The sequence below is a fragment of the Motacilla alba genome, chromosome 4 (genome assembly GCF_015832195.1).
Source record: "Motacilla alba alba isolate MOTALB_02 chromosome 4, Motacilla_alba_V1.0_pri, whole genome shotgun sequence".
Lineage (NCBI taxonomy): Eukaryota > Metazoa > Chordata > Aves > Passeriformes > Motacillidae > Motacilla > Motacilla alba.
Window position 1 is genome coordinate 8,190,533 of NC_052019.1, and position 13,442 is coordinate 8,203,974.

Consider the following 13,442-nt stretch of genomic DNA (forward strand, 5'->3'; position numbering starts at 1 on the left):
TGTCAGGACACAAAAACTAAATAAATAAACAAATAAATAAATAAGGGATGATCCCAGATCAAAAGTTGAGCTTGAAGAGAGCATCCTTAAACTTTTGCAGTGTGTAGGTTTTGGCTGGGCTCTTATTTATATTAGCACACCCTAATGTGATGCTGTGCAGGATCTGGTTTTGTGCTTGGTCCATGTGCCAGGGGTTCTGTTGTCCACAAGGCCTCATTTTCAGAGTAGTTAAACAAAGACCATAATGGATTCTTCCCCAAAGTGCAGGGCACCATCGGCAGGCCTTGCAGCTTCATTATCCAAGCAAACTTCTGAGTTTTTCTCTCATTTGATGCCTCACAGAATGAAATCTCACTTTAAGTGAGTCACAGCTAAAGCAGGGGATGGAAGCTGTGTGTTTTAGCAAAGTCCCTTCAGGAACAACAGCAACAAACACAAAAATTGCCCAAGACTCTCTAATGTGGGTGGCAGCAGCCAGTGTCTGCCAAGGAGAAGGCATGGCCTTTGGGAGCAGAGCAGGAGTGCAGCAGTGACCACCCATCACATTGTGGTCCCTTTAAATCTTCTTCTCCACTTGGCAGCTCCAATTTTTCAGCGTTGCTATAGCAAATCTCCATGGCAATGACCCTAATCAGGGAAGGGGGGATGCTGAAGGGGCGCATGCTCAGAGTGGCTGCTGGAGCCTTGCCTGCTCTCCACAGCTGCTCCAAGGGTCTGGCACACAGGCAAGGAGAAGGAGCAGGTACTGGGCAGGCTGGTCCTTGGGGGGCATCTCGGGCCCACGGCGTGACCGGCAGCGGCGTGTGCGAGTGGGTTTGTGCGCGCACGGGGTCTGGGCTTATCCCATCTCATCCACTTCTTTGTGAGGAGCGTGCAGGGAGCAAAGTGCTGATTTTTCACCGCTTCTCCTCGTTGCAGGCAGGGAAGACAGCTTGAATTATTGATGAGGGCGATGGCGCGGCCGCCGGTGTGGAGCGAGATGCGGGTGGGAATCCTGCTGCTGTCGGCGCTCAGCCTGCTCAGCGCGAGGCTCGTGGGCGCTGGCCAGGACCCCGGGAGTGCCATCCCTGCAGAAAGTAGGTACCTGCTGCAATTGTACCCTGTCCTGCCCGCCATCCCTGCAGAAAGTAGGTACCTGCTGCCATTGTACCTGCTGCAATTGTACCCTGTCCTGCCTGCCTTCCTCCGCTGCCCCCAGCAGCCACACGGGCTCTCTGCTCCAGGGGAGCCTGGTGTTGCCTGATTAATGATGAGTTTGTGCCATGCCAGCAAAGCACGTGAAAACAACGGCCACAGAAACAGCATGCAAGCAAAGGATGAGTAGTTATTTAGGGAAAAAATGCTAACTGCATACTCTTAATTTTCATTTGAGCTTGCGCTCAAGCTCTTTGTTTGTAGGTCTTTTAGATCTGCTTCTTGACAGTTTCATTTTGCCAGATAGTTTTAATTGATATACACAGATTTGCCACAATACCTATGATGTCCTTACTAGTCCGAGTATTGTTAGAAGAAACTTTGTGTGTAGTTCTGCTGGGGCGTTGCATCTTGCTTGTTTTAGTATTTGGTTGGAACAATAGGTCAAGTTCAATTTTCTTGCAGCTACCACAAATCAACATAGAGGATGTTTACCCAAACAGTGCATTTGGAAAGCAAATATAAATTTCTGAAATCCTGCAAACCTAAAAAATAAATAAATATGACAGACTGGCTTGAGCACACCACGGAGCTGGGAGCTCTTGAATTTGGATCACAGCTCTATAGGAGCTTCCTCTGTCATTTTGAGTAAGTCTCTAAACTTTCTCAGCTCCAAAATGAGGCAATAGTTCAAAGTTATTGGGATGGAGTCAATGTTCCCGGGGTGTTTTGGTGACAGCAAGTGGGAAATAGCCACTCATTAGCAACATAAAATGTCCTCTGGGAAAAAGAAGACAAAGAAAGATAATTGCATAAAACCAAATCTCTAGTTCTTAGTCATGTTTACTTTTTATATGACTATCAAAACATTTAATACAAGGTCTGATTTTGTCACTGCTTTTTATTCACAATTAACTCCATTAGATGAAATTAATGGGACTTAGATGTTGAATTTCTTTTTCCATTATCTTCTTTTTTTTTTTTTTAATTAGAACTAGGTTTTGGTCTGTTCTAAACCAGATCTCACTGCTATTTTGTGTGTCTGTTTCCTAGGAATTCATTAATTCTAATAAGTTTTGTGATGAGTAGTCCATTTTATCTCCTCAAAGAGAAAATCAGGCTTGGAAAATAAATTGTACATACTCTTTGTGTGCCTGTGTTAGCAGAGGCAAGTCAACACATTTGGGACAATGTATACAGGGGTTTCTTGTTCTACTTGTGTAGTGAAAACTCCCATTTGAACTGTAGAACAAAACTCTTGGCCAGGGTTTCTGACCTGAGTCTCACAGAATTATAAAACCATAGAAAGGTGGGAAGGGCCTTTTAGAGCTCATCTATTCCACCCCCCTGCCACGGGAAGGGACATCTTCAACCTGATCAGGTTGCTCAGAGCCGAGTTCAACCTGACCTTGAACATTTCCTGAGATGAGGCACCTACCACCTCTGTGGGCAACCCATGTCAGTGCCTCACCACTCTCACAGTAAAAAACTTCTTCCTTAACTAATTTAATTTGACCCTCTTTTCTTTCAGAACCATTACCCCTTGACCTATCACAACAGGCCCCGCAAAAAAAAGGTCTGTCCCATCCTTCTTACAGTATCAAGGAGTCTTTTTACGATCTTATTACCCTCTTCTAGCCAGGCTGTGGAGTCCCTTGAACAGCCTTTGAGGAAGATTCCTTGTCTTGTCTTGCTCCTGAATGTAAGAGTGTGGACTGAAGGGCAGATGAGAGAGTTTCTGTGGCAGTGTTACCCAGAGACACACTGCCCCATCCCCAGGAACAGAGGCTGTGAGCACTGCCACAAAAGCACAATGCTATTTCTGTCTGAGACCAGGCCAGGAGCAAGGCTGTCAGCTGATTGTGAATTGTAAATTGATTTGGGCTGCTGCTGGGACAGAGTTTTAAAACTACAGGGAACTCCTGATGGTCCTTGTCAGCCACTTGTTGGGAGAGTGCTACATAGCTGCTAAGTGCTCCAGACACTTTCCTTTGCCTCTCAGGGCTCTTCCTGATGGTTAACTTGTGAAACTCTTCCCTTAGGACATTGTGGATGCTAAATGTTTGTGTGAGATTGCAGAACCAATTGGTTAAATTCAAGGGAAAAAAATCCTAGAAAGACCTGTTAAATATAGTGGCATTTCTTCTGGCTCAGGAGCTGCCTTAGCATATTCCTGAGACCTGGGAGGGTCTTTGGGAATACATCCCTCCAGACTTGCCCCGTTCTCCTGCTATTCCAAGGCACCCATTTCTGGCCATGAAGGTATAACAGTGCCCAGGGATGCAGCCTGGCATGGGGACATGCCTGTACCAGTACCCTGCTAGGATGGACCCTGGCACACTTGTGTCCATGAGAGGAGGCCAGTTGTCTGTCTGTAAAACAGATCTGACTGTTCCAGAGTAGAGCTATCCCAGGCTCTCGAGGCTTGGGAATGCTCCCAGACTTTCAATATTCCTCAAGAGATGCAGACTGTGGGAGACTGACTGAGCACTGGGCTGGGCACTCACTTTGGTGTGATCTGGTACAGACACCCCTGGATCCTTTCCTTCTTGATGCCCCAGTGGCTGCATCTCATCAGGAGCTGGTCCCCGTGGGCACGGACCCTTTCAGAGGGCACTGCCTCTGCAGCAAGAGCACACACTTTCCCTATTGCTTATTATTATTATTTCCCTGTGTCCTTACTGTCAGCCCAGGCAAACTGCTGGGGGTGGGATCCTGGATGGCCCAGAGGGGAAAGGGATCTCCAGTGCATGTTCTCGACAGGGATGTGGGAAGGACATGGGCCACATTTAGTGTCCTTCTGCAGGGCAGAGCAGTGTGGCGCTCGATGCTTTCCTCTGTTCCCAAGCGTGTGACACGGCACTGGCAGCACGCCCTTGGCAGGAGCGTTCCCGCAGGGACCCACGGTCTCTCTCTCCCACCTGCTGGGAGGAATGTGTCCCTCCTGCAGCACCGTGAGCAGGACAGGGGCAGCGATGCTCCCTACAAGCGTGGGAGGTGCAGGAGTCACAGGAGAGGAGCGTGAGAGTGAGTCACAGATCTCTTCAGCAGCGCAGAGAGATCCTGTCCTGTGTGAGGCACTGGAATCTGGCTCGGGACACCATCCCCTGCTCTCCACCAGTCACACAGCCAGGCACAGCTCTTTATCCAGAATTCTAATTAGCAGTGATTAATTGTGTCCTTATGCTTTATTCACGGCACTTAGCATATGCAAAGGACTGTTCAAGTTTGAAGTGGTGCTACTAATAATCACAGATTATTTTCTTTAAAGTTCTCTGCAAACCACTGGAAAAATATAAGTTATTTCCCAACCTCCCATTGCATTTATAGCCCAGATCACCCACTGTGAAAGCTAAAATATGGAATCTGAAGACCAGAAGCTGGTCAGTCTGTTTTCATTAGCCCAGGTACATGAAATACAGAGAATAAACTCCAAGTGTATGCAAGGGGAAGTAAACTAGACTTGCACAGTGCTTTCAGTCCTAGTTCTTCACCAAGAAGAAGCCAAGAAATATATTTTTTCTCTTCCCCCACTTCTCCCAAAACACACAAAGACACATACAGTCTTTGTGCTGACAGGACCCATTTAAAGAGTTATAGCTGACTCTTGATAATTCTCATTATGTTAATCCACAGACCTGTTAAGTCTCCCTATGAATGATAGTCTGTTTCCAGCTGTCAGTGAGGAATTAATAGCACTCTGCTATACTTTGCTATGATGTGACTTAAGATTTGGTTTCATGACTGCTTTAAGCTGATGTAAGCCTGTGCTGCCTCTGCCCTTCTCCTCTCCATAACCTGGTCTCCTCTCCTTGCACTCTTTCTTCTCCTGGCCCCAGAACTTGGGGGTTCAGGATCTGCTCTGGGGGGAAAAAAGTCAGTGATGCAGCGGATGGAGGAGCTGCATTGTCACTCCTGCTGTGAGCAAGTGGGAGATGCCATAGCCAAGGAGTGGGACTGCTCCTATTGGCAACAGCACATATTTAGATTTGTTTGGTAAAACAGATGTTTAGACATATTTCTGTTGGGGAAATGTCCATGGGCACCTTGCTGAAAATATCGTGGGCATGAAGAGAGATCAAATCCACCTAGATAAGTCAGTTTAGCAGCTCAGCTCTTCATTCTGGAAAGCAGACCAAGGCAGAGAGTGATGGAGAACATCAAAGTCATAAGTGGGACAAAGTTGGTGATTATTTAATAACTGTCTCTTCCACTGCAAAAATTAGAGGCAGGAAATGAAAGCAGCAGATGTCAACTTCAGAGCAGACAGGAATGGTATTTTGTTCACTCAGTGAATAGCTGAGATATGGAACTCATTGCCACAGGATGTTGCAGATGACAAAAGTTTACATGGATGCAGGAAGCAACAGTGCAAATTAATGTGAGAAAAACTCATGGAGGGCTTATCAGACGTAGAAACCCCAGCCAGATGCAGGATATCCTCCAGCCTCCTGGTAGGCTAGAAGAACATTGCTAGACTCTTACTCTTGTATCTTCCTCAAGCATCTGCCATTGGCTACTGGCTCCCAGCAGGCAGGGATGCTGACCTGGCCCAGAGACAGCAGTGCCTGAAGAAGGATCCTCCACCACGGAGCACAGCCCAAGAAATGACACTGAAGAGTGAGCATGCTGTTATGTGGTGAAACTGGCGGCACGTGCACTGACTTTGGAGGGCAGTGCTGTGTCAGGAGCTTTGCAGGTCTGATTCAGCACACCCAGAGCTGCACAGGCAGGTGTCCTCTGTGCCACCACCTTCTGCTGCAGAAGATGCTTTGATACCAGGGCAGCTGCTTTCCCAGGACTGGCAGAAGTGAAAAAACCACTTGGCATGGTTGTGCCATTCCACCAGTGCCTCCCTGTCCACACAGGAGCACTTGGCTGTCATAAATACCAGTGAATGATCCCACCCAACCATCCCATCACAGCTTTCACAAAGCCCTGGGAAGACTTCCTGTGTGACAAGCAGTGACAGATTATGGAATGCATGGCTCTCCTCTTCTCCCTACTGCAGAAGCAGGAGACATTAATTTATCACCTGATTTTTTTTTTTCTCCTTCAGGTTCTGATTTTGAGAAAATTTTGGTGCTTGTCAGCACTTCAGGACATGCAGCACCTCTCCGAGGTGGAGCCAGGGCAAGGTGTTTCCGAGCAGACCAGAACGAGGGAAGAAGCAGGGCATGACACCAAGTGAATGATTAATTTGCTGACAGCAGTCTGAGCATGCAGGTTCTTTCTAAGGGCTCTGTTTCATGTTCTGAAGTGGAAACAATTAAATTACTGCAATACTGAAAGCAGGAGGAGGTTGAGTGTCTTTAAAGTGTGCTCAAAACCATCCTGTCACTACTCCTGTGCCTGGAGAGGCAGTCTTTGTGAGCAGTGCTGTTCTGATAGAGATGGGGACTTTGAATCTCCTCACAGCTTGGGAATTAAATCCCTAGCTTGATCCCCGGGTCTCCCTGAGATGCCACTTGCACTGAGGGGAGATGGAGAAGGACAGGTGGGAGAGAAACTCCTCCTGAATAGATCGAAACCCCTAAGAGGCTTGCTGAGCACTGAGAAGCACTCTGGCTGCTCCCTTCCTTCAGGTACAAGTCAGAAGGCAGTGCTGGCAGCAGGGTGCCAGGCACAGATGGGTGCTGCAGGGCTGCTCAGCAGGTCCCTGGCTCCAGACAGCTCCCCAGCCATCTCTGCAGCAGCTTTGCACCCTCTTTGCTTTGGTAGAGCAGCACAGGTGGCTGCATGAGGACAAGGATTTCAGCACTCCCCCCACCACGGGGGCTCTGTGATCAGTATGAAATGTCATCTTTCCCCATTCCCCCCGCATCTCCTCCAGTGTCTGCAATTTCTTCTTCTGAAAACTCACACATCGTTAACTTCAAACAGCCAGAGATTGGTGCAGAGTGAATCCTGGCAGAGCAGAAATGCCCGGGTTCAGAAGTGAGCCATTTTAGTTGTCGAGTCCCCTCCTCCTCCACTCTCTGCCTTTTCCCTGCCCTGCCCCTCTGAGCACACACACTGGCAGCAGCTGCAGAGCCAGTGGGATGCTTTGCATTCCTGGCAGAGAAAAAATACAGCAGCAGGTGAAAGGAAGCAAATACAGATCTGGCATTGTCCCTTGCCAAGCTGCTCTGTAAGAGCTCCTGTAAAAACAGACCTGCCCGTCTGCTTCCTGAACCACTGCAAACTGCTATTTTCAGTGTATCTGTTGAGAATTAACCCGTGTCTGAGAAGGGATAAGGATTTCACTTTGAAGGGGAGAGGCTGGGGGCTGAAGCAGCAGACAGAGTCAAGTCTGGGCCATGCTCAGAAAAGCACACCCAGCGAAGTACTCCGTGGTTTCTGCTGATCCTCTCCCATTTGCACCAAGATAGATGCAGGCAGCCCCGATTTTGCCCGCACGCAGGTGTGGGTGCCCGGTAAGAGCTGGAGTTTCTCCTGGCAAGCTCTCCGAGTATTCCTCCTCTGTAGAGCTGCACTCCAGCTTTCCTGCCGTGACAGTGATGTCCCCTTGTCCTCTCTTGGCAGGCCGGCCCTGTGTTGACTGCCACGCGTTCGAGTTCATGCAGAGGGCGTTGCAGGACCTGAAGAAGACGGCGTTCAGCCTGGACACGCGGGTAGGTGTCCTGCAGGAAAGCTTTCCCCCAGCCTTTATCTCCCGGGCCAGGTCTGCCTGTCTGGCTACAGCAGACATGACATCTCTGCTGACTCACTCCCACCCCAGCAAATAGGTTTATAGCAAACAAGCACAGATCATTTTTCACAGTCTGCAGAGGTTCAGTAATCATCATTTAGGCTGACTTCTTGCATAACAGCCGAAGGAATTACCTCAGACAGTCCCTGCACCAAGGGGAGAGGGAAAGAAGGTGTGCAAAGGAGAGGAAAACAAGACAGATTATTTATTCTGTGCCTCACACCATTGCTGTGGACTGACCATTTTCTGGGCAGGAGCAGAAATGAGCAGGAGAGAGAGAAGGTGGCAGGCAGGGCTGGCAGAGGAGAGGGAAGCACACACACGCTTTGCTCAGGGATTGATGCTTTGTGGAAAAGGGAGAAGCACATTTTTTCATGCATTTATCACAGCACACAGGGGATTCTGCCACTTTACATGCCTGTCTCCAGAGGTCTCAGTGAGCAAAATGAGGGAGTGTTAAATGCCCTGATTTTAGTAATTCATACTTGTGTGGGTTTGCAAATATGTGCAAACTGGCTGGGGTAGGATTTCCACAGTGGTTCTTCTGCTGAGGTTTGCAAGAGGCAGGAGGTCTCTCTCCTCAAACAAAGCCCCTCTCTATGTATGTCTTGCCCTACCTCTCCTTCCTTTTAGCAGGGCCATCCCTCTTGGGAGGTGAGAGGGCTCCATGCTCCTCTACAGTCACACTCAGCTCAAATTGTCATTCCCAGCAAAGCTAATCAAAGGGACATAAATCAATTATGTGTCTCAAACCATCAGACAATTATGTAGCTTTGCCTTTGGTTTCTTGTGACCTTGGGCAGCCATATCAGGCCATACACAATGAAGTTGGAGTGACTTCAACTTTCTTGAGCTATCAATAGCAAACTGATTAGGACAAAGTTCTGAGTTTGGGTTACATTCCAGAAGTTTCCCATGCACTTGAGTAATAATAAATAACTCTTAAGTGGTAAAGTGTCAGTAGAGGGGCTTTACCTCCAGCAGCTGTGCTGGACACTTCTGGTGCATAGCAGAGTTCCACTTGTTTGGATTAGGGTCAGCTGAAATGTTTTGTACTTACACATGACATGTCAAGACCAGGTGCAATTGCAGCTGTGCTGTTTCTTATACTGTCAACAGGCTTTACTGGGAAGTTAAAGATTTTTTTTTAATTCAATGGAGGCAGCACAATTCCTTAATCCCACCCACAGTGGTGTTCAGGTGTGTCTGTGATGTCTGTTCTCTCTGCAGAGTGGACTGAGGGTGCTGCCAGAGAGCAGTGCTGTCTTGGGAGAGGTGAGGTGGAATGTAAAGGGAGGAGCTGGTGCCAGGGTGCCACAAGATGAGTTTCTGTTTCTGTGAGGACCTGGACAGGCCTGGCATGCCAAGGCATGACTGAGACATGTCCCAGTGTTACAGAGCAAGGGGCATAGGAACAGTGCATCACAAAACCAAAGAGTTTGTAAGATTAGACCCTTAGACAACTGAGCTTAACACTACTGGTAAATAAAGGCTGAATTGCTGTACACCTTTCCCAGCCTTTGGATTGATACTCCAAAGGGCTTTCTATCAGAGGTACTTTGGATAAACACAAATTATTGAGAGATGCAGAGATAACTAAAGTGAAGTACAGCAACCAAGGCCCTACAAATGGCACACTGTGGCCTTCTATACTCTGAAAGGTAGAGCTTCCATATCCTTACTTCACTGCTGATGCTTGGCTCATGCTGACCAGCTATAATTTCTCAAGTTTGACACACAAATAACTTCACTGAATAACTCCTGAGTCTTGGAAATTGTTGCTACAAGGCCAAGCTCCATGCAGGATTGCTCCTGCATATCAGAGACTTTCTAAACCAATGCCATCAAGGCCACAATTAATATTTGTAATTGATACCTCCTTTCACAGTCTTTCAGTTTGCAATTGAGTGCTCCCAGAGCTGCTCTTCCTGCCTGTAAATAGTCCTGAGTGACGCCCAGGCAGAGTTTGTGGTAGCAGTGACAGCTTGATGGCATTGCTGTGAAATCCAATAAGCCTGTTTGATGTTAAGATGATTCTATGATTTCTCCTGAGCTCCCAACAATGGGAGCATTCACTCATCCAAGATTTCATTGTGCAAGCAGGGAGCAGTGTTGAGCAGCGCCTTATTGCGCTAAGCTGATAAGTGAAAGCAGGCAAGGAATGTGAACAAACCCTCTTTAATGCAAAGGTGGGTGTCAAAAGTTTGAGTTGAGGAGGATATGGGGCTGGGGAGGGGAGGGAAAGCCATTCTGAAACAGCCTGTCCTGCACAAGCTTGCAGTCTGAGAAGAAGAAGTGAATAACAGGGAGTGGGCACTGCTGGGGGACAGAGGTACTGCTGCCCAGGCCAGGCAGAGATGGAACAGGACCCACACAGGAGTGCCCAGCTTCTCCTTTGGAAAGTGCCTTGGTTAATTAGCCCTTTGCTGTCCCTCGGGTGTCAGGAGGAATCAGGACAGAGGAACACCAGCAGGCTGAAGACCTTGTTGTTTCACGGAGCTTTGAGATAATTTCTTAAGAAGTGGGTTTCAACCTCTAATGGGTTTTTGCAGTGCAGATGGGAAACTCATCCACTGTGAATTTAAGCCCACTAAATTCATTTTTTCTCCCCTCAAGAAACTCTTCAAAGCCAGTCTGCAAACTGCTTGAGAGACCGCAGACCACAGGGTGAAAACCACAAGATATGCTCAGGAAGAAGTTTCTCTTCAGTCTCAATTGCATTTGCTGATGTGAATTCCTTGCACCAACAATCTTGAGTCTCATGAGAAATTGGCTTCTGAAATGATGGTGCCATGCAAAAGAGTCAGCCTTTGTTTCTCCAAAAGTGTGACAAGAATCCACAAAATATTTAAGTTACTTGATCACAATTAAATAAATGATACTTGAATATCTTTAAAGACCTAAACATTTTTTTCTCCCCTGTATACAGAGAAAAAAAGCTTGGAAAAGCTTGTCCACTAAGGAGCTCCAAATACAACAGGAAGTAATTTTAAATGTTGTATATTTGGAATGGTTTTTAAGCTTTTGCTCAAGTAGTGATAATAAAGCAACTGTCAGTAATTTAACTCAGATTGAAATAGGAACCACACACTCAGACCTAGATCTGCCTTGAAAGATTATGAGTTTCAGACAACAGGGTTAGACTGACAGCTGGATTCAACTCAGAGTTGTTCCAGAGAAACAGCAGTGTAACTGAGAGCACAACTGGCTCCTCAGCACTTGCTATCTGGTGTAATTAAATTATACAGGACTGAAGGCGTTGTCAACAGGAAGCCATCAATCACCACAAAGGAATTAAGAGCAGTGCAGTTGAAAGTGGAATTTGTCGCAGCTCTTATAAAGGACACTTTTAATAATTTTGACAGACTACTCCCTAGAAGTTAACTGTGAAAATGAAAACACTCAAACTATAAAAATACTCTCCCTGCATCTCAGTTCTAAATATACTCATTTAATCACTTTTTCTGGATGAAAACCAGCACTAAGAACTATGATTTTTCACTCAGCAGAGCACCTTGGCTACAGCTGTGCAGAGGGATTAGATCTAATCAATTATATACTCCTTTAAAGCAATATATTCAGTTCTTTGATTTCATTGGTTTTTGTTTTGTTTTGTTTTGTTTTGTTTTGTTTTCCAGACAGAAACCCTCCTCCTGAGAGCAGAAAAGAGAGGCCTGTGTGATTGCTTTCATGCAATACACTGAAATGAGCACTGGGATTTGGCCAATGGACATATATTCATTTTTAAAATGCTGTTCAGTAAATTACAGGAAGATTCAGAGTGCAAGTTGTGCCCCACCATAAGGAAAAGCATTTTTATCAAAACAGGTATAGCTCAGATTATTTTTGCTTTGTTGTGGTTTGTCACAAGTCTATGTGATATTGCATCTGCTGAAATGTCAAGAGAAGAAACAGTGCCAAAGTCTTGCTTATGGGTTTTATGCAAGGATAGCATTCTGCTTTTTTGGTATTTCAAGCCAAAAACTGCCCTTGGACTCTCAGGCCAACCTCTTGGCTTATGTGAATTGCCATAGATGTGTGAAAGTCAGTGAAGTCAATTTTTAAAATGTATTTATAGAAGAATAACATGAAAAGGAATCTGCTTTGCCATGATGCATAGACACGTATTTACAAACAATCAGACTTGTCATTATATAGAAATTAATAGTTATCACTGACTGCTTGGCTGTCTAAGGAAGGGATTTGTTGCACAATTGTATCAATAGTCCAGTGCACAGCAAACACAGCAATCTGTCTCACAATTTTGATTTCTTCAGAGCCACACAGTAGCTGTGATCTTTTTGGAGAGATTTATTAAGTATCTAATGTGATCAGTAACATTTGTAATCACATGAATACTGCCTGGCAGTTGAACTGATTGCGTCTGCCAAAATCTTCTGGAGAAGTGTCTTTCATTAAGCAAATCACATGCTGGATTGAACCACTCAAAGTGGCCTCTACAGAGAGTTTTGGCAGAGAGCCTACACAATGCCTGCCTGCCCAGGAGTCTCTTGCAAACTGTGTTTTGGGAAATACTTCAATTCTACCAAAATGGTCCTTAGCTCTTGCACGGACTCTGCACTCTGTCAGGGTGGGTGCTGATGTTATTTGTATTTCTGCTGCAGAGACAAGAGAGAACAAACCAATTAAAGCAGTGTAGTAGTAGTAGACAACAAGATTGTGCCTTGTTACTCTTTAAAAGAGAATAGCAAATCCTTTCTCATTGTTTGCATTTTTTCCTTTATTTTGGGAAGAACAGAAAATGGCCCCAGTGGAAAGTTCCTGTTGATAATGATACATTTTTCATTGGGCTTAAAACATCATCCCCAAAGTAGAGATTTGTGTGTCAGCTCAAGCATCTATGTACAGGCTCAAAATTTTTATACAAACAAGAATATTGGAACAGAATAAAAAAAAAAAAAAACGTAATTTTACTAATTCTTTTCAGTGTGTCTGTCTTTCCATAAGCGGCTGGTGTTTTTGATATTTTGCTCTCAGCCTGCTCAGTAAGTTAGGATGGAAGCTGTGTGTTTCCAAACTGCTTCTCTCCCATTTTGTCTACAACATCAAACACAGGGAAATAGGGAACTTTGACCCACTGCCAAGTTGTTATTTCATGTGCAGTCCTACTCAGTAACACAAAGGAACATGTTGCCATATATATTGCCAAAGTTGTTTGAAAGGCGTGTGGTTCTCAGCAAGGAAAACCTTCCTTGCACCTGCATTTCAAATAAGAAATCCCCTTTGTCCTTTGTAGTATTCCAGCAAGCCCCTTTAGAGGTCCTTGGGACCTGTTTTGTGTACAAGAGAAGCAGCATGACACAGCAGCAGCTCCCTTCTGGTAGCACCACCCTGCACTGTGGCACCGGTCAATAGAGCAGGAAAGGTTTTCCTCATATGTGGGAATCCAGGACATTCCTCTGGGTGCCCTGGATGGCCAGAGCCGCTGGCAGGGGGCTCTGAGACCCTGGCATGCAGCCAAAGACACACGTGGGGTTCTGATCTTAGCCCATGGAGCAAATTACTAACTCTGTATGGAGAATGACAAGCCACACACACAAGTTTAGATATTGTAGTAGAAGTAGTCACGAAGTGAAAGGAAGGATTTTTGAGTGCT

At 46.0% G+C, this 13,442-nt stretch overlaps 1 protein-coding gene across 2 annotated transcripts; it reads left to right on the top strand.

The window, feature by feature from the left end:
- Positions 1-632: 632 nt before the first annotated feature.
- Positions 633-13,359, top strand: C4H4orf48 (chromosome 4 C4orf48 homolog). 2 transcript variants are annotated; one of them, XM_038136289.1, is made up of 4 exons: positions 633-742; positions 919-1,076; positions 7,660-7,748; positions 11,464-13,359. In XM_038136289.1, the coding sequence occupies exons 2-4, from the start codon at positions 944-946 to the stop codon at positions 11,527-11,529; spliced, it is 288 nt and encodes a 95-aa protein (XP_037992217.1). In that variant the 5' UTR covers positions 633-742; positions 919-943; the 3' UTR covers positions 11,530-13,359. The 2 variants fall into 2 exon arrangements, with proteins under 2 accessions (XP_037992217.1, XP_037992218.1); XM_038136290.1 differs by having other exon boundaries at positions 673-813.
- The last annotated feature ends 83 nt before the right edge of the window (positions 13,360-13,442 follow it).

Bases quoted from the DNA above. Each gene is read 5' to 3' on its own strand.
- C4H4orf48 (XM_038136289.1), top strand. From the start codon at position 944: ATGAGGGCGATGGCGCGGCCGCCGGTGTGGAGCGAGATGCGGGTGGGA. The intron at 1,077-7,659 runs GTAGGTACCTGC...CTCTCTTGGCAG, and splicing joins GAGTGCCATCCCTGCAGAAA to GCCGGCCCTGTGTTGACTGC. The intron at 7,749-11,463 runs GTAGGTGTCCTG...TTTGTTTTCCAG, and splicing joins CGTTCAGCCTGGACACGCGG to ACAGAAACCCTCCTCCTGAG.